This window comes from Pseudorasbora parva, chromosome 2, assembly GCF_024679245.1.
Source record: "Pseudorasbora parva isolate DD20220531a chromosome 2, ASM2467924v1, whole genome shotgun sequence".
NCBI lineage: Eukaryota > Metazoa > Chordata > Actinopteri > Cypriniformes > Gobionidae > Pseudorasbora > Pseudorasbora parva.
Window position 1 is genome coordinate 43999091 of NC_090173.1, and position 24828 is coordinate 44023918.

At 38.6% G+C, this 24828-nt stretch overlaps 1 protein-coding gene and 1 long non-coding RNA gene across 5 annotated transcripts in view; one reads left to right on the forward strand and one right to left on the reverse strand.

The window, feature by feature from the left end:
- rhbdf1a (rhomboid 5 homolog 1a (Drosophila)) overlaps positions 1–24828 on the forward strand; it is an 83340-nt gene that overhangs the window by 46807 nt on the left and 11705 nt on the right. For 2 of the 4 annotated variants that reach the window (XM_067421128.1, XM_067421119.1), the window contains exons 2-6: positions 14947–15091; positions 15180–15319; positions 17237–17344; positions 22359–22572; positions 22649–22855. In XM_067421128.1, the coding sequence (XP_067277229.1) occupies positions 14975–15091; positions 15180–15319; positions 17237–17344; positions 22359–22572; positions 22649–22855 (786 nt within the window). In that variant the 5' untranslated portion in view covers positions 14947–14974. The remainder of the gene's footprint in view (positions 1–14946; positions 15092–15179; positions 15320–17236; positions 17345–22358; positions 22573–22648; positions 22856–24828) is intronic. The other 2 variants (XM_067421137.1, XM_067421146.1) reach the window with 2 other exon arrangements.
- On the reverse strand, positions 6569–10760 carry LOC137054352 (uncharacterized). The gene is made up of 3 exons (XR_010899966.1): positions 10638–10760; positions 9215–9366; positions 6569–7068 (listed from the first exon to the last, which is right to left on the reverse strand). It is a non-coding gene; the product is annotated as an uncharacterized lncRNA (long non-coding RNA).

A 24828-nucleotide genomic window follows, 5' to 3' on the forward strand; every position in this document is an offset into this window, starting at 1 on the left:
TTCTGGATGGGAGTGTTGAGAACTGTAAGTCTGTACAATAATGCGAGCAACTAAAGGTTACTGAACAATATGGTGCGTGAGGCCTTGCGTCTTACAAAACCAGGGGAGGTCGTTTCAGCAGTGACTCAGAGTTGGATTCCTCAGCCTCTGGATCATGGTGAGAAACAGCTGATGAAACTTAGTATCTGAGTAATTTGCTTGTGATAATTAAATCAGTCCTCCGCCTGGCTTAATGCAGCCGTAGAGGCAGCGCTGCAGTGAGATGTCGAAGGAGTTTGAATGTAGAACTGACCATTTGGTATTCAGTGTTTTATTTGGTTTGAATATGTATCATGCTCCCTTTTGCTTTAATAGTTCGCTCTCTACTGTCACTTTGAAGAGATAGTTCACCCAAAAATGAAGATTCTACTCACCAGGACGCTGCTTCAAACCTGTATGGCTTTCTTTTGCCATGGAAAATGGTTTCCCTCCCATAGATTTACAATGAATGGGGTCTGAAGCTTGAGCCGACAGCTGTAGGCAGCACATGAACCCAGTGATGTTACGAGTCTGCAAGTAATTTTCTGTCTTCTGAAGTCATTCAATAATTTTGGGTAATTTAAATCATTATTAACAAGACAAAAAAAAACTTGACGTATGCCCTTGCTCTTCATTGCATTTTCATGAGTTCATGAGAAAAGTAGCAATATCTGATTCTTGAATCGATTTTTGAGTCGGATCTTCTTAAGGAATTAGATGGTCCGGTTCATTATACATACAGTATATGAATTATTGGTATTAAGATGTGATTTGGTCAATCGGATCTCAAGTAGACGAGGGAGACACTTCCCCGTTTACACTTGGTATTTTAATCCGTCTCTTTTGTCCATTTTTATAGCCTGGATGCCAGTCGAACTTAGCCCCGCCCACAACATTTGAGCTCGGGCAGTTTGGTCTGGACTTGATCCATAGAGGAGTCATTATGCCCGAACAGAAACGGTTCAGACCAATGAAATCATCAGGGAGGGCTTTAGACGATGACAGACAGATAATAAACAGTAACGTAATCATCCACGTCATCAAAGGAGCTTGGTTGAATTTGTTCAAATCCTAAACGGAGAGCTTGTTTGTGCATTCACCTTCACTATTTCTCTCTGAAATGATGATCATGTTGGTAAGTACTCTGTGTATCCTTAAATTATTTTTTTTACAACATCGGCAAAGACTGTTTCCAGCACGTGTGCAGACAGGGTTGCCAAGTTTTTACAAAAAAACTCGCCAACTACTAGCCCAAAAATAGATTTTTGGGAGGTTCTCCGAAAAAAAATGGCTTTTGGGGGGTAAAATGTGTGTTATTTTGGCAAGGTTGCCTTCTAAAATTCGCATTCATGGGTTTATATATCACATAATTGAGGTCACTTCAACCCGCGGACATGGAAAACAACCCGAAGAAAAAAATCCAGATTTAGCAACACATTTAGTTGACATTTGACAACTAACGTGCGTCGCTCCGTTGCTCTGATCGGTTGTAGGTCTATAATTGATGTCTTTCCTGGTTCGGTTGAAACGCGCCCCATAATCACAGCCCAATGGAGCAGTTTCAGACTCATATTCTGACTAGAATGGAGTATGACCACGTCAGGCTACCATTTTCGACCAATTTTGTCCTGATTTCTTTGAAGGGAGAGTCAATAGGCAGATAAATGTATGTGTTCTTTCTATTTATTGGGCAAAATAAGCTCATGCAATTAACATTTGAATTCACACAGAGATGACAGAGAAACATACAGAGAGCAGCAGCTTTCATTTCTGCTCTAACAGCCGCAAGACCACTCTAAACGCAATAAGTTTGTGTTAGAAATCAGAAATGATGAGAGAAGGACTTTTCATTTTTGGGCGATCTGTCACTTTAAGCATGGTACACATATTGCATGCTCACTTCATTGATTGCAATCGGTCATTCTGAAGGGTCTACTATCCCCTGGAAGGACCTGATTTACGGTTGAGGCATGCTGAGCAAACATGAGCAATGGCAGAAGCTCCGCCCACTCCTGAGACAGTCAGTCCTGACCACCGCTGCCCTGATACATGATCAGAGAGTCAGCTGCAAAGGGTATTCCTGTGTGTTTGTTTTTTAGTGTCAGATCACATGGTTCGGGGTGACAGACTGTCACATGTTACAGTGTCAGTCTGTGCTTAGAAATGTAATGGGCTTGAGCAGTTCGGGGGTGTGCAGCATGATGGGCGGCTATGCAGAGTATTTCCGTCTGATAAGAAAGAATGCTGCGCAGACCATCGACCCTCCCACATCTTCTTTAAAGACAACATGACACAGAATGCGTTAACTTCTGCAATGTGAGTGAGACACTGTGCAGCTGTAAATAATGTAAGGTGGGACTTTATTTTATCCAGCGGCTTATTGTTGGATTGCTTTTGGATGGTCATGATATTATTAGTGCTTGCAAAACTATTACTATTGCTCATATTTGTGGTTAGGGTTTTGAACAACCTCCTAACTCTAAGTATTATCAGCTTGTGACTAGTTTCACATGTAACTCTGCTATAATGGGAGTTAGAGTATAGTGTTACAGTATAGAGTTAGTATAGCAACCAGCTAGTAATTTACTAAAACTACTCAGAACACTCGCTGCGTCCCAATTCAGACGCTGCATCCTACAAAGGCTGCATCCGACTGTGGTGCTATTTGAAGGCTTTCCCAATTTGAAGGCTCCTTCAAATGGGGCCTGCAAATGCATCCTTTGTTTCCCGTGCCAGAAAGGATAGAATGAGTGGATCCTTCATAGCCTAGCCTATCCCAAGAGTCGTTGCACTTTGATAGTTTATACTCTTTATTAGGTGCATAAATGGAATAAAATGAACATATTTAGACAGGTTGTGAACGCTGTGTGAACACACATATATAATCAGATCTAGTATAAAATTTGTTCTGAACCTGGAGTACTCCCACCATATTCCTATCTAGGAAAACAATACATACAGTGGGTACGGAAAGTATTCAGACCCCCTTCAATTTTTCACTCCGTTATACTGCAGCCATTTGCTAAAATTATTTAAGCTAAAAAAAATTCTCACTAATGTACACACAGCACCACATATTGACAGAAAAAAACACAAAATTGTTGACATTTTTGCAGATTTATATATATATATATATATAGAGAGAGAGAATCATGAGGTCAAAGGAACTGCCTGAAGAGCTCAGAGAAAAATTCTGCTGCACTTAAGTTTCCTAAGCGCACAGTGGCCTCCATGATCCTTAAATGGAAGACGTTTGGGACGACCAGAACCCTTCCTAGAGTTGGCCGTCCGGCCAAACTGAGCTATCAGGGTAGAAGAGCCTTGGTGAGAGAGGTAAAGAAGAACCCAAAGATCACTGTGGCTGAGCTCCAGAGATGCAGTCGGGAGATGGGAGAAAGTTGTAGAAAGTCGACCATCACATAACAATGCCTTAGCCCCACCTAGTTCAATACTAAACCCCACTCAGAACACTCTAGTAACTGGGAAGCACCGCCCTAGCAACCATGTATTTACATACTTCTAGAAACACTCACAAAATCCATAACAATTTATAGCACCCTCCTAATAATATACTAAAACCACCCAGAGCACTATAATAACTGTATAGCAACACCCTAGCAACAGCCAGGACCCCAGCATTATAAGATTTTTATGGAAATACCTTAGAACGTCAGTGAATTGTGCATAGTAAAGCCGTGAGTACTTATTAAGATCATTATTATTTCTTATTGAAGCCTTTCATTAATTCTTTCTCCTTTTTGCTGAAGTGTGGTTAATTGTCACACTGGTTTGTCCTTTATGAGAAGACTGAGCATGAGCAAGCGTGAGCTCAGCGTGACACTGTACCCTTGATTATGTAATTCTGGCAGTAGTGTGCAGGAGCAGCATAGTCACCTGGCTCTGCTGCACTCGCTCTCTCCACCTAGATGATGGGCTTTATTTTTAGACTCATAATCTCTTTCAAAAGTTGTCCAGAATCCTCCACCAAGCTTGAGCAGCTCCCCTGCTGTTGTCAGCTTCAAAAAGGGTGAGCTATAAAAAGATTTTAAAAAGGCCTGAATCTGCACAAAATAGACAGACTGAAGATAAGCTGCAATTACACAACAGAACATGCACACAGAGGAATATCATGTTGTTTAGGTGCTTTTGCGTAGTGCTGAACATATAATGGATTTCTCAGCTGTTTTCTTTAATTAATTACTAATAATAGGTTTTCGCACCGGGTAGTTATAGGAACTAACTAAGTTATGGGAACTAGCCACCAGGACCATTTTACTGGTTGTATTCACACTGCCAGTTAGAACTTTGAAATGATGTAAACCATCACTTACATCCTGCTGCTCTGGTTTTTGTGGATTTAAATTTTGACGGCATGGCAGACTTTTATTTTGACGACACTGAGAACGACTTAGCCTGAGCACACAACGCTGATATTCTCTTTCTTCATTAGTCTATTATCTGTTTAACAGTCTTATTTTATATGCAATAAATATAACTATTGCACAAAGAAAGCAAACAGTATAGCAAAAATGATTGTATCGTTTGCTTTGACCCTTTAAAATTGGATTGGATGAAGGTAGAGAAGTGCTTGTACTTCTGCATTGGTCCATCTATCACTTTTTTCCTTGTTAATGGAATAAATATATATTCTATAAACTGTCTGTAAATAGGTTGTAAGTGTTTCACGTGGGTTCGGCCAATTTGCATACACTTACATTACTTATAGTTCCTATTATGCTGGGTTAGACAGCCTAAAGTAGGAGCCTAATTTAGTCGCCCCAAAAAAGGCTCTTCTAGAACTAAATCATTCCCAGTGCCTGTGTTGCAAACACGCCACAAAACCGGTACTTCCACCAATAGTTACAGGAACTATTAAAATTTCCCTGTTGTGCGAAAGCCTCTAATGTTTGTACTTCTGCAGATTCTTTTTAAGACCATATTCCATCCTTAAAGTGATAGTTCGTACAAAAATGAAAATGTTGTTTCTGAAAATGTTCTCACCCTCATTTTTATCTAAACCTGTATGAATATGAAACACAAAAGAAGATATTTTCAAAGAATTTTGGTAGCCAGATAGTTGACAGTATATTTTTCCAGTGGACGTCAATGACTACCATTCCAGGTTTGGAACAACATGAATCATTTTTCATCCTAGTTGGCTCATTCCAACTAGGCTGACATACAGCATCGGTTCAACATGTATCCTTAATTGATTTGAGACCATTGATTTTCACTGTGTCTGGGTTGCAAAGTTACACAAGGCTACAGTTTAAAGTCCAACTGTCAGTCTTTCCATGTTTGGGAGTAAAAGGGGAATTCCTCTCAGGCTGATTTGTTGAGACTGGGCAGATCATCTCGGCACACTGCTGGTAGTGTGTACGAGAGGAAAGGAGGAGTCCGCTTGGCATGAGCGGAAAAAACTATGTTGGCTGCTTTGTGGTATGTGTGCAACTGAGGGAGTTTAAACTCTCTGTGACTGGGAAATAAAGACAACACTTTACGAGGAGAGAGAGAGAGGGGGGGGGGGGGGAGGGGAGGAGGGGGGGGGGGAGGGGGGGAGGCCAGGATGTTCAGCCTTTAGGAAGGAAGTGTCCAGTGTTTCAAACACACAAATAAATGAGGTCATCCATCACTGTGTTCTCTTGCCCCAATCATTAAACCTCTTCCTTTTGCCCCGGGGCTCTTTCATCAAACACTGCTAGCCCAAATAAATACAAACACATGCAAGACCTGAGTATCTACACAAACCATGGTGCTTAAACCAATACACTCTACTGGCAATTATTTTGTTAATGGCAATTTAAAACTGTTTTGGTGAAATTGGAGGATAATTCGTATGAATTTGTGTGATCTCATTCAACCTGCTGATGGTTAGGTTCAGAAGTTGACCTTCATGATTGCATTTATTTTCTAAAAATGTAAATTTTCAGTACAAATCACATCATACAAATTTATACAAAATCACCACCTTATCACCTTATAATATATATGTTTTCTCAGGAGACTGGGTTGGCTTGAACTCAGTGCTCTACTCTTCTCACGGAGTGCTAGATTGCTTTCTGGAGGGAATGTTCTCATAGAAAATTCACATGACTCCGTGAAACACAAATTAGGACATTTTGCTGGATGTCCAAGCTGCTCTTCTCTATATAAAGAATAGAGGCTGGAACCATGAAAGTAGTCATTATTTCTTCCAATAACATGTCTTAGTAAAATGATCTTAGTTTGATAAACAAATCTCTGTTGTTTATATTGTTGTGATGTTTACATACTAAAAAGACAGCCCAGGTCCAAAATGACACCACTGGATGAGCTCCTGTGTAAGGTAGGGGTCTGAAATTGGATACTTGTAATAAAATTAAAATTACCTCATATTCCTGTGTGCATATTTTAATGTGATTTCAAAACCATTTTCAAGCACAAGAAGACGTGATACAGAAATTAATTTGGCAAGCTGTTTTATTTGCACACACATCCAAAGCGCACACAGAGATAGTGCGCAATACTGAATCGAGTATTTTTCTTCTTGTGCACAACTACACAAAAAATTATTTCAAAATATCCTGGTGAACACACTAGGTTATGTGAACGTAAACAGTTGAGGAAGGTATAAGAACAGCATATTGGATCCTGCATGAGGTCTTAAAGTGACATCAGCCTAATATTCCTGCTGCTTTCCGTGTCATTAATGTTAATCATCTTGACTAAATAACTTCTTTAACTTTAATAAGGTTTAATCTATATAATTTATATAATTGTATTTTGAAAATAGCATTATACTTATTGTAGACTGTGCATATTAATCTTGAATATGGGAAAGATTTTAACATCTAAATCATAGACTTTTAACTTTTCTGACGAATAGAAGGCAGTGGCAGGTCGTCCAATCAGATAGATTTCTCCAAAAACAATCGTATCTGGCTTGCCCGGGTGTTCTATATTAGGCTCAAATGGTGGAAAATCTCAGACAGGAAGTTTCCATTTGGTCTGCTGGTGGTGAGGGTCTGTCCTGACTCCTGAGTGGCTTGAGATGTGGAAAAAGAAGGCGTGCTGAAAAAAGCACAATGTGCAGTTCTACAGCTTAACACCACAATACGCATAAACACACACACACACACACACACACACAAGTTTGTTTTTGTGACATTTGGGGACATTTCATAGGCATAATGGTTTTAATACTGTACAAACCGCATTTTCTATCCCCTTACACTGCCCCTACCCCTAAACCTACCCATCACAGGAAACATTCTGCATTTTTACTTTCTAAAAAAATTAATCCTGTATGATTTATAAGCATTTTGAAAAGTGGGGACATGGCCAATGTCCTCATTATTTCACCCTCTCCTTGTAATAACTATGTCATACCCATGTCATTATACACATTTGGGTCCTCATATGTCACAAAAACTGAACTCTCATTCAGCCAGTTATTGTATTCAGTTGTGGTGTGAACAGATCGTGCAAATCATAAAAGCAAAATAAAGCCTCTAAAGACTTGTCTTAGTGAGAGAAAACTCAACCGCCAGTCTGTGTTTGTTTGCATGCTAACATACCTGAACCTGAACTATTGCAACACTTCTGTAAATACCAGTTATAGTTTATCTATACGTTTATATAGTTTATCTAACTTATAAATGTGTCTCGAGACAGGAAGTTTTAGCTCGTGGCAGGCTTTTGCCTGGATAACACAAGGCAGTAAACTAATCGCCAACAATGAAATTTCAAGATGAAAGACGATATTTTCTTTTTCTTGATCTAATCGTACAGTCAAAACAAATCACTACATTGCTACATAAAAAGAAAACATTTAGTGACGCCACATGTGGTGCAGTCAGGAAGGGAAAATGCTAAAACCTTGATGGTGTTCCATTAGCACACGCAAGTTTCTTAAAAAGCTATATCTGACATCTCAACATGGTGCTATTCACTTTGTAACTTTAATACAAGTGATCTTTTTAAAGCCTTCGAGTGGGACAATTTCCTTTTCTGTGTGTAAGCATGAATCTGAATGAAAACCTTTAAAGAAGTCTCATATCCTTTGGATGACTGCCATGTGTAGAATTCTATCCGTGCTCTCCCTCCTTAAACATATCGCTCTCATTCAAGGATATCCTTCCCATGACCTCTAAACTGTCTCTTCTGACTGTAGAGGATATTAAAAAAATCCTTCATAAAATTTCCTAATAAATAACTTTGAGTGATTTGGATGGGTCACGATCTTGGCTACTAACTTAAAGGTGCAGTACGTAATATTTATGAGAATCCATTGACAAAAATGCTACATAACGCAGACATATACATAACTTATGTTTTCTATCTACATACACCACGGTTCCCCTTACAGTGAAGTCACCATTTTGTGCTGTCATGTTTCTACAGTAGCCCTAAACGGACAAACTTCTCTACAGAGCGCTAGATGACTCTGCTTTCTCCGACGATGACAACATCTTTGTCCTGTGTCGGCCCCCGTAGCGTCTCTATGTGATTTGAAAAGGGAGGGGTGAGAGCTAAGGGATGCAATTCACAACCTTACAACTAGATGCCCCTAAAATTCACACACTGCACCTTTAAAGGTTGTATTTTCAAACCTTACATGAACTGTCTAATGAATGTCAGGTGAATTTAGTTCAGTGTTTATTCAGTTCGGTTCAGTAACCAAAAATGTAAGAATTTCAATTAATCTAAAGCAGATCTGGAGGTAATCTAGCACTCGGAAAGCGTTCCACCCATTGGGGCGGACATTCCTAACCAAGCCATCACCTGCTGTTAGCATCCCATTGACTCCCATTCATTTTTGAGTCACTTTGACAGTGAATAACTTTACATCTGAGACGTTTAAAGACTCCATTTGTCCATTGTTTATTTATAAAGAAACACGACAATGCATAAAAGGCTCCATTACCTTGTATCTTACACTATCGCCCCGCAGAAGCTGTTTTTGTAAAAATAGGCTAACGATTGCGTCATAACCAACGCGACTCTGTCGCACAGTTGAGAAATTACCGTATAGACCTGAGGAGACGCTTGCAGGCAATCTCTTACTGTCTATGAGGCAGTCGGGGGGACGTGGAGACATAAAGTCTGATAAAGTCAAGGGAGAAGAATGGGGAGAAGCCCATAGTGAGCCAAAAGCAATGGGACAACATTTAAACAACGTGATTCAGATTTCACTTTCCACAACTAGAAGACTTACAACTGTCCGACAGGTTGCTCACGTCACATCTGTCGTCAAGCTCAGTCTGAGCCTGCGCAGTTCGCTCAGCCATCAGGAAGTGAGTTCTTCTAATTTACTTCATTTTCCACCGTTGAAGTCAATGGGATCGCTGTGTCCATTTCTTTTACTGTCTATGGGAGAAAACAGTGAAGTCATTGTCCAGGCCAGTACAGTTTTCATCCAGTAGTGTCAGTAAAGTCAAATCAATTACATTGCCGAATGTTAAGTCCTTGTAAAAAAGTGTAATGTGAGATGCTTTGGCTACTACAATCCTCAATATAATTTATAACTGTATACATCTCATCACGTCTACATAATGCATTGGGCTACAGCTGCCCAGCTCTTCCAAAAGTGCTGATAGTTTATGGAGTGTTACAAAACACACAGCTGGTGCTGTACGGTTCTTCCCATGGTTCTCCTGGGGATATCCAACATATTCGACCTTGAGATGGATGCCACCGTGTCCATGCATGTACAGGTTGAGAAACCAGGCCAAAAACATGCTTTTGGGATTGACAGGTGCTATAATGTTTAAGATGTGACAGTAAAGCTGAAGGGAATTAATTGCTGACGATGTAACATCAGCTCTCTTTCAAACTAACCTAAGGCATCTGCAACATTAACCCAGGCACATGCTACATATTAGCTTCCCAGGAAGGGAAGCTGTAGGGGTTGGAGTCAAATGATAGGGGTATAGAAGATAATTACCGCAATCCCACAATGCAATGTGCAGACCCGGGGCTGAAGCCTCTCATGCTGTCGGTAATCAGCCTGTCATGTGATTTAGTGGCCAGATTAATGAGATGAACGTGGATACTGATACAGGCATTAAACAGTCACGGTGGTCTGTTTTGGCTCAAGGACTGACAGGAAGCTTTCATGTGTCTCCCTCAGGCCTCTCCAGCGGTCTATCACACAGCACAACTGCGTCTTCTCATTTCTGACTCCTGCATCAAACATAATTGTGGCCTTTCATAATTAGCCAATTTGGGTTCTGACATGTTTAAAAGTCCAGATTAGATTTCTGTAATGGGTCTGATCGGATATTGAACTTGGCAGGTGGTTATTTTCTGGCTGGACAATATCAAATACTTTTATATGAAATATATTTGAGATACATTAGTTGACTTGTTTAAAGCTACACTACATCACCTTTTGCATGTTTAAAGCAGCTGTTTGGACCTAATTTTGATCCTCTAGTTCAAGGGGTATTCAATTAAAGTTCAGAGCTCCAGTCTGATGCTTCCACACTTTTTCTTAAACTGATGTTTCCATTAGCGTTTAATACATGACACTCATGTAGCTACAGCCATACAAAAACAAACACTGTATGACTCCCTACACAATAACCAACATCAAAATAAAACAATACAATTTCTAAATGATAGATCTCAGCATTTACCTTATAACCCTGAAGTGGAATGCACAAAAAATACAATAGGAATAGAAAAACCATCATAAATTGCAGGCTGCATCCTTCACAAAAAGTCATTCACAAACGATTTATGCAACCATATTGATTCACATTAAGGCCATATCAAAATAAAAGTCCTTAAAAACAAATCAATACAAATAAATGGATACAGGTCAAGTTCACTTTAAACGGCCTCTATACTTCCTTACTACCTGACAATACTTTTTTGGAATAGTTATACATTTCCATCGAGGCAACTGTAAAAGAAAAAATCCTGAACACTCAAAATAGAAAGCCATGAAATTTTACCAATGTTTCTCAAAAAAAAAGTATATCTTTATCCCACCTGGATGTGAATATAAAAATGTAAGATCAGATATTTTATCAGGCTACATTTACTAACAGCTTGCTCCAGCACATACCCTCTTTTGCCGCTGAAAACTACTGTGAAGATTTACTAAAGACACGCAAGTGATAAATTAGCACCGAAAAGGCATGAACAGATTTATATTTGCGGCTGGTGTTATTGCATATGCATTTTTAGGAGTTTCCCTTTCAGGCACATAAATTATTGGTGGAGAGTATTCATTTAAATCTCGCATAATGATTAACTAAGGTTTGTGCTCGTCAATTTACTGCTATTTGAGCCATTATTTAGAGCCTCCAAAAAAGCATGTCTTAAACTAGAAGCTAATTTGCAAAGTCTGGCGGTCTACCATTTGAGTACCACTGCTCTAGTGACATTACATTTAATCCATTTGAGAACAAACATGTATCAGAATATAGCGTATATATTGAATATCGGCACAAAATATTGTGAGACTTCATATTGTATTTTGACCTGCATCACCCAGCCCTTATCTGTGGTGAGAAACCATTGGCATGGCCCGACAGAGGTGTCCTCAAAGCTGGGGCTTTGCTCCTGTCTGCTCTGTAATCTCACAGCCATCACACTGCACACATACTGAATGACCAGTGATGATATCAGTCCACATTCCTCTTCAGCGGGCAGGAACTTTCTCATGGACAATGAGAGTGTTTCACTTTCCACCATGAGCTGCAGACGCAGGGCTTCTTTCTTGCCTGGTGCCTGCTGATAAACAACTATTTTGAGGAGTTTAAAGTTTAAACTTTCACTCAGGTTCTATAAGATTTATGAACTTCTGTGCGACTTTGTACTTCTATGATTTATATTTTTTCCCAGTGCCTTCCATCATCACTCCATCATGAGTGGTGTGCTGTTAAATCTGTTTTGTTAAGTGTAACCAAAAGCAGATTTGGAGGCCTTCCCGAGGGGTTAATATATATCCCAGAATGACTGCCTTTGTCACTCTCTTGTCAAAGCAAAGGGCTTTTTGAATACAGTAATGGATTGCGGAAAGGTTTTTGAGCATGTGTACCGTAACTGTGCCTCTGCTGAATCAACTGCACCAAAGCAGAATAAATAATATTTTCCTCTGATTTATGAGTTTGCATTGTGAATAGGCTGTGATGAGATAAACAATATCGAGCATTGTGAAATAACATTACAGTTGTGTTTTCTCCGCTGCTTGCGTGCAATTGTAGTCATGTAGAATTGATTCTTATAAATTATTACTTAGTCAAACAAACAAACAAACTGACAAGTTATTGTATAATTCAGTCTTACTCATGAATTACTTGTTAAGTCCATGAAAGTGGTTATTAAATTAACATCTGACTCATTTCTGGCTGGATGTTTTTTTCTTTTCTTTTTTTTTTCTTTTTTTGCTTAGTATAGTTAGGAGCAATTATGAGGGAGTCGGCAAAATCTAAAGAATTCTGTAGAATACCCTGTTCATTTTATTTTTTTTAATTATGAAGAAGAAGACGTTTTATTTATATAGCGCCTTTCCGTAGCTCAAGGTCGCTTTACATTTCACAAATACAGTACATTCAGACACATACATCATACATTCAGACATATACATCTATACACATCACATAATGTGTATAGGACTTAAATGCAGACTTATGATTTTTTTTTAATGATGTGATGACTTCAGTGTTTTCTGCTGCTTTATATATTAAATGAGCTGAAGATGGAACAGAATCAACACTGAACTGACTGCAGCTGAACAATGACACTGTTTTCTTTAAGAGCTGCTGTACGGATTGAATTATTTTCCTGTTATCACTGAAGTTACTGACATAAATCTGGAGTCATTAGGAGTCATTCACTACATAAGTCATTCTCTAGACAAAGCTGAATAGCTAGATAAACCCAGCCTGATCTGCTGGTGATTTGATTTTGCCCTGCAAGTCTAGAAACCTGTACAGTCATTTCTACTGTTTCTGTTAAATTTTTGCAGAAACCACCAATAACAGACTGGCTTATTTACCTGGTGGCGCTATGGGCAGTTGCCTGTTGATGATGCCCTTTTGTGGTCTGATTGGTTGAAGAAGGACTATCCAATTGCGTACAGAGTCATTTGAATAATGCTCATGTTTTACATGAAAATACAGAGCAGACTCCCCAAACCAATGTTCAGTCTTAAATTGAGCTTGGTCTGGTGATAGCCAGAAAACAAGGTAGCAATGTCTGATACACAATGATGAAGTGAATTTCTCTCATAGTCACCGCAGGCAGAAAACAAAAGAATAGGAAGTATCATCAGCAAAACTTGAAATGGCTCAGCGTTTTACTGCAGAGCATGTACTGAACTCAATCAAATATCAGTGTTACTGTCACTCGATGCTGGATCTGGTGAAGAAGCTGTCATAGATCAAAATATTGCTTTTGAAGATGTTGAAAATGAAAGCTGGGAATATGTTTTGAGATCACGAATATGAGTCAGATGCTAAATGTACTTGGAAATGTCATGGTGGTATAAAACATCTGCTCAAACTGAACCCTTCCAAGCTCCAACAATCATTATTACATTTTCGGGTCTTTAGTGACCCGGTTCATTAGGGAAGGGCATATTGAATATATTGGCCATATTGAAAAAAAAAATATTGAATTAGAATATTTGAGCTCATACAAAAAATTATAGTTATTTAAATGACATTTAATGAGAGAGACGTTTTTCTTTTTTTATTATTATTCATCAAGTTTTTGTCACCATTTCTAAACTAGATTAAGATTAGGCAATATAATGTTCCACAGCAAGCTTAGGCCGAAACATTCATGCATTTTATGAATTAATTGCAATTATAGTTTGCTGTCACAGTGCACTGCAAATTATTCCCTTTAAACTGTAAACACAGTAAAGATCTTTAACTCTATGCACATCTGGGTGAGTAAGTGTGGAGAGAATAAAAATTTTAGGGTAACTATCCCTTTAAGATAAAGCTTGAACCAGAACCCTTAAAAAACGTTTTCTTCAGTAAAAAAACCTGAATCTGGGAGGGAAAAACTAATGGCATAAAGACCTGACTTGAATTCATTCTAAATCACAAACATCAGTCTCAGTTTGGGTAGCAGACTTCTATTCTGTGGACACACAGGCCGCACTGAATCGACATCTTGACAAGCAGTATTCAGTGAATAATGGAGAAAAGCAGAAACTGTGTTGTTTTAGTGCTCTTTGTCTGCTGACTGCATGCTGCAGTGATCTGGTAAACACTCAGCTCAAACTGTGTGGGAATATACAGCGGGAAAACACACTAATGATGGCCTCTTACAAAATTCCTGCTCCGCCACAAAGTATTACTTTTAATGAGAGGGTAGTATAAAATCAGTGGGTTAGGCTTAATGTACTGACAATAAACATTTCCACCCCCACAGTAGAAATGTTTATTAGTCAGTTAAGTGGATATGAGTGTGTTGAGTGAGTGTAAACATATGAGAAAATGGCTCTTTATTTACATTTTATGGTCTCCTACTGAGCAGCAGGAAGGCTTACTGGATATTTGGGCCCTCAGATATCTTGTTGTGATTTTAGACTGCCATCTTGTGGCACAACAAGTCCTTTTAATTAGACATTGTGTGTGAATGTACTGTACAGAGAATGAAAAATGACTATCCAACAAAGGTGTGTTTTTGAGCAATTGTCATTGAAGTTGAGTTTAAAATATTGGCAAGGCAATACAAATCCATAAAATAAAAAAATCCTTATTGGTGAGCCCGGAAGGCTTTACACAGCATATACTGTGTGCATTATGCAGTTAGCAATGCGCTAGTGTCCTGTTCCCTACATTACTCATAGTCATGAACCTTTTCAGCACAACAGAGTCTCAACTGTGAGGATTAACTGCTTGCATTTTGGATTTAATTCCACACTGTGCCATTTTTTTTTTGTTGAGAATTCACCTCTCTATCTCTCTCTCTCTGTAGCTGGCAGGTCTAAGGAGAGGCAGGCAGCATGGCTGAACCCAGACGCGACAGCACCAGCAGCCTGCAGCGCAAGAAGCCTCCATGGCTAAAACTGGACATTCCCGCCGCTCAGGTGTCCGTGGACGAACCTCCCACTTTTGTCCAGGTACAGCGGTGTTGTCTCTGACTGTCCTTCTAAGTGCAAGAGAGTTTAGCCCTGGTTTCCAAACCTGTCCACGTCTCTCTTTCTGCAGCCAGTGAAGAGGCACGGTTTCCATCGCAGTGTCAGTATGCCAGTGGAAACATCTCATCTCCCCTCCCCTCCACGGGACTTGTTTGACCCCCGTCGAGCTGCTTTCCAGCGTCAGTCTTCAATCACCCAAACCATCAAGAGGTAGGGGAGGCATTACGTGTGGCCTGAGGTTCATTAGGTCTGAATTTCATGTGTTTCATCAGCTCTGTTTCAAAACAAAGTAAGCTATCTGTCTATTCCCTCGGTTTCACAGACTTAAAGGGGGCTTAAACTAGACCCAGACTAAAATACATCTACCAACCTGCAGAGTTCATATCCAACACACCTATCTCTAATTATTAAGTTCTCCTAAAGATCTTAATTAGCTGCTTTAGTTGTGAACTTTGTAGGCACCCTTTTGCTTTTGCATATGACCAATGAGAAGTCAATCGCATAATGCAATGAATTCAGTAAAAACTTTAATCCAAGATGGCGGATTAAGCGAGATTCAAATTAATTTAATTTTACAAAATGTTGATTTTTTTACTGAATATTTGTCTATGTATGTTCCTAGCTAACAAAATGCATTTTGCTAACGTTCTCATTGAGTTGTGAACATGTTATTTGTGGATTTTCTCTGAATGTTCCAAACATCTCGTTTATAAAGGCTTTAAAACTTTTTTTTTCTTGGTTATACAAACGCTATGGGAACATTTTATTTTAGCATTCTGCTAAAATTATGGGAACGTTACGTTTTAAATATTCTCTAAACATTCTGAAACAAGCATGAATAAACATTCTATTACCGTTACTGGAATAATGCTGTTTCATAATTTTGAAAGACTCTTCCCAGAATTTTAGCCTGAAGTAAGTTTTGAGAACGTTCCCTGTTTGCTGGGTTTATACATTTTAGAGTATTTACTTCTAGCTTAGCATCATGCTAACACCAAACTATTAAAAACAATTATAAGTAGTACACTCATTCTCAAGGATATTCATTCATGAGCATATTTTGATTACCAAAAACCAGGACACTCTGCCTGACAATGTGATACTTGTAGATTTGCCCTGTTTAATGGCCCAATAAAAAAAAAATGACAACCAGGACATTTTCATAACTTTATTAAAAAAAACAGCCTGGAAGGCCAGGACAGGACTTGAAAACAGGACATGTCCTGGGTAAACGGGACGTTTGGTCACCCTACATTTAGCGGGGGAATTCAATAGAGTTGTGATGTATGAAGCACAGCTCACACAGAAGTCACTTTCAAACCAAGCAATTTTCTGTTGGTCAAAGCTGCGATTTGTTGACCAACTTGTACTGTTTCTTAATCTGTGTGTAAAACATTTCACCCCCAATATTCCTATTGGAATGATTGTATTTTGTCTTTGAAAAATTCCTGGACAGCAGTAAATGTGGCCATATCTTTAGAAGAGAGCTCACTAAGTTTTGGAACAGTGCTAATACGACTACACCAGTGTTCATTTTAAAAGGGTTTTAATCTTGTTGTGGTAGTTTTAATTGGTTATGCATCAATGTAGCCCATGATCTTGTAGCATACTTTGTTTCTGTCTGTATCTTTTTGGTTGCAAGCCAACGTTGCCAGCCTGTCTTCTGATTTGTTTGCTGCGATTGTTTTGTGCTGAGATGTAATAGGAATGTGCATGTGATTCCCTGTGCCAGAGGGTTTGAAATTCCTCATTTCATGACTCCATTTCATGGCTGATAAACCAAACCTGAAAAGAACCAGTGTCTGTGCGTCTGTTTACATGGTTTCTGTGTGGACGGCACCACTTTTCAGCCTTGTTTTGTGTATTTCCGTGTGTCTGCTGCGTGTGTATGCATGTATGCCTAGCACATGTCTCTCACTCATATGCTACTCATTAAATCTGCACACTAGTGCACTGATAATAACCCCGCTGGAATGATCTGCTTTTGCTAATCTTCCTCTCTGGCTCTTGTTGATCTGTTTTCCAGTTCTTCTCACACTCCTTCCCTCTTTTCTTTTTCTCTTTTTCTCTTCTGCTTCCTTTCTTCGTCCTGCTCTTCCTCTCCTCACACTCTCGGGACGTCCACAGCAGCAGGAGGGTGCACTTTGAGAGGATTAACACTGTGCCCATTAAGGGTCACCGTGCAGGGCGGCACGGTTTCAGAAGGCATCAGTCCCTCCCCAGAACCCTGCTCAGGTACAGCCGGCCACAGGAGGCTTGGCGGGGGAGCTCTCACACACAACACACACAATACAAAGGAAATGAGTTCATGTGGCACAGTCTCTTGCTCGGTTAACTTTGGTGTTACCATTGTAATAGTATCCGTTATCATGAAAAAAAAAAACCCATTTTGATCCATTGCCACACTCATTTACTAATATGCACTTTAATATGCACCCTTCAGGTAAATAAAGTACCTTTTGATAGAGTACAACCCCAATCACGTTTTTTCAAAGAGTGCATGTACTATAAATATATTACATTTAAAGGTCCCGTTCTTCGCGATTCCATCTTTCAAACTTTAGTTAGTGTGTAATGTTGCTGTTAGAGCATAAATAATACCTGTAAAATTATAAAGCTCAAAGTTCAATGCCAAGCGAGATATTTTATTTAACAGAAGTTCCCTTTCAAAGCCTACAGCGAACGGCCGGTTTGGACTACACCCCTGCACTTCCTGCTTTAATGACGCAACTAAAACCGTTTGTTGACGAACCCTCCGCCCACAAGAACACGCAAATTCGGGGGCGTGGTCCTTTTGCTCTCGCAGGTCGAGAATAGGAAGCGTTGTTTTTGTAGAGTTTGTTTGTCGCCATGCCATTGAAACGCTGTTATTTTCATCCCGGAGTCAAATCACCTTTGTTTGGCCTTCTCACGGACGCTGTACGTAGAGATCAATGGCTACAGTTTATGGTTAACTCGGTTCCGGAAAATGATTAAAACTATGTGCAGCACATTTAGCTGAGGACTGCTTCCGCAATCTCAATCAGTTTAATGCCGGATTCGCAGAAAGATTATTCTTAAAAGATGACGCAGTTCCCTCTTTGTCTGGAGAAGGCGTTGTTTATGGTGGACAACCGGTAAGTGTATTTTATTATTTAAGTTGGTCCGTTTAACAGTTTATGTAACTCATTACACAAAGTACAACGCTGTTTAGCTTTGTTAACTAACGTTAGATGGTAATTGAAACTAATCCGAAAAACTTAGTATATAAAAGTGTAGTAATTCATTCAGACACCATCGATTGTTGGTGTTAGTAATGATCAGTTTAAACTACTGAATAGACAGCTTACCATTCTGAAACATCCAGCAAAAGTCTTTCCTGAGCAGGTTGTAATCGATCCTCTTCGATATTCTCCGGGTCTTATTCCGGCTCAAATTGATAAGGCAATATAGACATTTTTGCAATAACATTGAGCGCGCGTATGTCCCTATCTCCCCGTTATGATAAGAGGCGGGACCTTTCCGGGCAACGTGCTAAGCTGCTGTCCAATCACAGCGCGGGAAGCGCTGGCCTAATCAGAACTCGTTACGTATTTTTGAAGGAGGGACTTCATAGAACAAGGAACTCATCAGGCCGTTTTAGGACAGAGGAAACACCGGTATACAGATAAGTAAATTGTGTGAAAAATACTGTTTTTTTTACATGCGAAACATGAACTCATGTTATATTGCACACTGTAAACATAATCAAAGCTTCAAAAACACGCGAAGAACGGGACCTTTAAAATTGTTATTATCAGGCCTGAAAAAGTCACAGAAAAAGTCACAGAAATTAATAAAAAAATTGGGAAGCTGTGGATGTAATAAACAGTTGAGGCAGAATCTAGACACTGAAGCAGGTTTATTTATTCTAAACAAAGATCATCCATAAAGAAGAGTGTAAAATCCAAAAGGTAACAAAATACTGTATTATTCATGCCAGGCCAATAGTTGGCGATGTCACTGGAAAGAAACACCATGTGCCTATATAGACTGTAATACACATGTGCATGGCATCAGCGTTCTCACACATTCACATTTTTGTAGTTTACACAGATAAACGATAGAAGATACTGGTATTATTTTCAAAAACCTGAAAAGTTTGTTTTCAGGTGCCCAAAATGGCATTGCCGTGTAAATGAACGGCCAAAACGCATAAGAAATGTGCAGTTTTTATTTGAAAATGGTCTTGTGTGACACAAAACTGAAACTCAGGCTGAATGTTACAATGGAAAAGTGGAAAAGTACATTTCTATAGTGAATATTGCAGTCTCTATGAAAAAGCGTATTGTGAGTGCGATCCAATCTCTTGGATTTTCAAAAAATCTTATTCGGTAATCACAAAAGTCATGGAAATGTATTTGATTCCAAACAATATTGGAATCAATCGTTTTTTTTATTTTAAAGAAATTAGCAAGAATGCATTAAATTGATCAAAAGTGCCAGTATAAAGACATTTATACCATTTATCATTTCTAATAAAAGCTGTTCTTTTGAACTTCAGACATATTCATCAGAGATCATATTCATCACTCAAAATCCTGAAAAAAAAATGTATCAGGGTTTCCAACAAAATATGAAGCAGCAAGCAACTGTTTTCAACATTGATAATAAAAAGAAATGCTTCTTGGTCATCCATTGTGGGGTTTGACACTACAATATTTCTGCTTAATATGTTGACTCTGGGTGTTAAGTAGTGATGATTTTGTGGTTTTCTGTTTACATGGTGGTATTCTCAGCATGTCATGCCATGCATAACTTCAGTCTTCTGTCTTTTGTTAGGGCCAATTAAAGATTCTCATGGCATGCTTTCACCGTCTCTGACCGTTATGATTTCAAACATGGCTCATTGTTACCATTCTTCTGAACTGAACTAAAAACATTCCAATGCTGCTGTATGAGCTCAAACAGCACATTCATCTTTAGTTGTTATGCGCAGTTTGACACTGTGCCCAGACAGGCAGGCTTTATTTGTTTTCTATCAGAGGAAACATAATAAGCCACAATTTGAGTCATGTTTGTTGCCATACTCGGTGAGTCAGAAAAAATTTGATTAGATTCCTCTCTGTGCGGTGCTGATCCAGGTGTTCTAGAGATTTATATCCACATGTTGTGTGCAGTGAACAACAATAAGAATCTCAACTAGATTGATGTTTATCTAGAAATGCTTATATGTACAGCATGATTTACATGACACATCATACATAATTCAGTCCTCAGAAGTTTATTGTTGGTGTCAAATTTCAAACACACCACTTACAAAAATGTACCGATAACCATAGTTTCTTACAAAAACGAACTATTATAAAAACTGATCTCTGTCCCCACTGTCACTGACATGAACCAAAACACAATGACACAAAGATCCTGTCATTGTATGAAAGAGGTCCCATATAAATGTATTAGTTGTTCATACTTTTTATTTTGAAGCCATAACCTTTTTTTTCTTCTTTTTTTTCTGGGTTTTGTTGTTTACAGAACAATATAGAGTCAACAGGAAAGTAGTTTTGAGTGTTTTAACTTATCCTGCATTTCTGCTACTTTAAATAATACAGATTGTTCAGCGATAGAAAAGTAAGACTTTTCTAAGTAATTGGAGAATTTCTATAAAACTGGTAACTAAGGGGACGTTTACATGACAACTTTTTCAACTAAAAATGCTTTTTGGCTGTTAATTTAAACAAAATGGTGTTTTTGGGGGGCCTGAAAAAGCAAACTTTTGAAAACATGTTTCAAAGTGCACGTTTTTTAAAACGGTACCGTTGTCATCTCTGTGTAAACTACCAAAACGTGAATTTTAGGGATCGGCATATCGATATAAAGTATTGATATAGCGATACTGATGTGAGGTCCAAAAAGCATCAATACTCACATCAAAATATCGATACTTTTACTAAATACTTGTGTAGTATAGGACTATTTTCCTGCTAGATTATTAAAATTAATTTAATAATTAAAAAGTTCAGTTTAGAAGTATCATATCAGTATCAATATCGATAAAAAAAAGTGGTACCATCCATTCTTAGTGACTTTGGGTTTTGTGATTTGGGTTTTACATGTTCAGTCTGTAGGCATGAATAATCCATCGCCAGACATCGCCAACTACAGGCCTGGCATGAATTATAAAGTGTTTTAGTCAATTTCAAAGATACAAAAAACAAAACAAATGAAAAACCTTTTCTGTTCACATTGTTGTTTTTTAACCATACCCTAAATCAGACTTAAAATGTTGGCACACTGGCGACATTTGCAACAAAATTGCACCAGCCAAAAAGGTCCATTGTCTATCTCACAAATAGAAGTCCCAGAATTCCCTTTGAAATCAAGAAGCGTTCTGGTAATGCTGGTAAATCTGCATTACCAAAATATACATGGAGAAATCTTTTACCATCAGATGTAATTCCTCTACATAATTCATATAAACTTTAATTTGGACCAGCAAACAACCATGCAGAATACCCTAGCAACACCATAGAAACCACTCAGAACACCTTAGCAACAAAATGCCCTAGCAACCACTCACAATACTACAGCACTGTGGTGATGAATTCTACAAAATTTTAGTAGTAGCAAAAACTTTTGTAACTATAATATTTTGGCAGAAACAATATGGTTAACATAGAACATTTTGTAATAGACCACCACAGAGTTTTTACTGTTTGTTTTGGTATGGCGTAATTTCATAAAATGTGGTTATTTTTGTGGGTGAGGCTGGACAGCTGAACTTTGTGTGTATTTATTTTAGACTGGTTTATATCAATTTGTCTTTTTGACTGAAACATGAGTCATATCTGAACTTGAAAAACATGTCAGCCATTTGACATTATGAGGCAGATGTTTCTCTAGTGTATTTAATGACACAGCCAAGCAGCTGTGCAGAGAGATGGACCCCAGCCTAATGATTCTCTCTGTGTGTGCATTTGGTTTCATTTTCTGTGACATAGTTTTAGCCAATGCAAGTAGCTTTACTGTGACACATGCCTGGGCATGTCCCATCTCTATTTTCTTAGAAGTTTGCTAGTTACCTCACCAAACTTTCCTTGATCTCATTTATACACAACCGGGAGGAGACAGTGTGACACATTTGTGGAAACTACCATTGCAGTGTCCAGTTATTGTGCAAAAACATGTTAAAACGCACAGCTGCAGGGAAATACATGGGAATCAGGAATCACATGTGATCTCTGGATGAGTGAGCTCAGGCTGAACGGGTTGTGTCGATCGCTCTCAGGGGTACGGCGGACTGGTTCGGGGTCAGTAAGGACGGCGACGCCACGCAGAAATGGCAGAGGAAGAGCCTGCGACACTGCAGCCTGCGCTACGGCAAGCTGAAGCCTCAGGTGATCCGTGAGATGGAGCTGCCCAGCCAGGACAACATCTCCCTGACCAGCACGGAAACCCCTCCACCTCTATACGTACCCTCATCTCAGCATGGCATGCAGAAGGTACGGTACCAGAAGTCATCACTCAAATAGTTTATGTGCACCTGTTTCTCTTTTTAATGATGCACTCTTTTTTCAGATTGTGGACCCACTGGCACGAGGACGTGCGTTTCGCATGGTCGAGGAAGTAGATGGCTACAGTGTGCCTCAAACTCCCATTACCCCCGGCGCTGCGTCCCTGTGCTCCTTCACCAGCTCACGCTCAGGCCTGAACCGGATCCCACGCAGACGCAAGCGCGAGTCCGTGGCCAAGATGAGCTTCAGGGCGGCAGCAGCTCTGGTCAAGGTGAGCACATGAGCCACGGCAGCTGTTCTGATACATGACTGTAATACCCTTTATTTCAGTTAAATTTCTACATTGGGAATGATTTGGAACTTTTCTGGAAATAATGTGGTTTTTGGTCATATAATGTCATGTCAAATTCATTTAAAATACACATAAAAATTTAAAAAGTAACTTTACTGCAAATCATGATGTTAATTATTATTATTATAATATCTTCATGCCTTACAATCACTCAAACTACATCACTATTTTCTGCAGAACTGCTTTATAGATGACCTTAACTTAATAATTGATGATCTTCACAACGGAACTGAATCAATACAAATTGAACATCATTGATTCATTTTCATGTTATCACTCTAAAGCTGCTTTAACGCAAGATGTATTATATAAAGTGCTAAATAAATAAAGGTGACTTGACTTGACTAGAGCTGGGCGGTAAATATAGTTCACATTTTGTGACAATACAAGCAATCAAGCAGTTGAGATATGCTATTTAGTATATAACGCCATACACAAGTATACTGTACATTATGTATGCATATAAATATAGACATACTTATAAATTCAACTTTATATAAAGAGATGGGCAATAAATATATATTTACATTTTGTGACAAAATTCAATCAATCAACTTATTTATATAGCGCTTTTACAATGACGATTGTTTCAAAGCAGCCTTACAGTGTTCAACAGGACAATATTGCAACAAAATGAATTAATGTATAGTATACAGTATGTCACTTTAGGTGAGTATACTGTATAAATGGAGAGATCTAATATTTTGTTACTAAAAATGCTATAATAAATAAACCTTCGCTAGACAGCTTTCACCACAATCCATAGGAATAAAATCAAGATTTCTGTGAACAGCTCAAAGGATTTTTATCTGCCATTTTGCTTTTTCCATTTTTTTTAAATTATGCAATAAAAATGGGTCTTCTTTTATTTGATTAGTTACGTTGTTATACAGAGAAACCTTGCAACTGTAGTTTAAACAGTTTTTCTTATTCTTTCACTTTGTATGATGAAATATCTATGTATACAATTTTATCTTAAAGGGATAGTTCACTTTGAAATTAAATGTTGATATGTTTTAGCTTACCTCATGGGCATCTGAGATGTAGGAGTATTTGTTTCCCCAGTAGTTTCAATTTTGATAATTTTAGGTCAAACCGTTCTTGTCTGTGCCTCAAATAATGCAGGTCTATGGTCACCACCTCAAAGAGCATACACAGAGAAGTCCAAATTAAACAATCCCCCATCGTGAGTACACACTGCTGCCTAAGACACCACACGAGCGGTTTGTGTGAGAAAACGAACAGTATTTATATCGTTTTTACCTCTTGTACACCACTACGTCCGACTGATCCGAGGGCGCGTGTGCGTGTTTCCTGTGGTGTACAAGAGGTAAAAACGATATAAATACTGTTCTTTTTCACACACAAACCGCTTGTTTCGTGTCTCAGGCACAGACTAGAATGGTTTGACCTGAAATGATAAAAATTGAAACTACTGGGGAAACAAATACTCCTACATCTTGGATGCCCATGAGGTAAGCTAAAACAAATCAAAATTTAATTTCAAAGTGAACTATCCCTTTAACATGATTATAAGGAGTATCTAGAGTATGTGATTTTTGTGTATGTGTGGTTTCAGTTGTTCCTACATTTTTTCATAGATGTAGAATAAGTTTGAGTACTTAAGTTATTGTTAAATTATGATTTGTTTGTAAAAATGTTGATTTCACACATTCGTGTGCATATGGTTAGTAAATGAGATCCATTGTTTGAAGCTGATATAGCTGATGTTCGTGAACAGAAATGGTACTCTCAACACTACGATGATCTGAATTGCTAACATCAGTGACCTGGAAACAAAGTTTTACTGTATTTTTGGGATAATTTCCTGTCAACACAGACCTCCGCAGAACAGAGCAGAAGCTTGTCTGATAATGTCAAATGGGAACAGC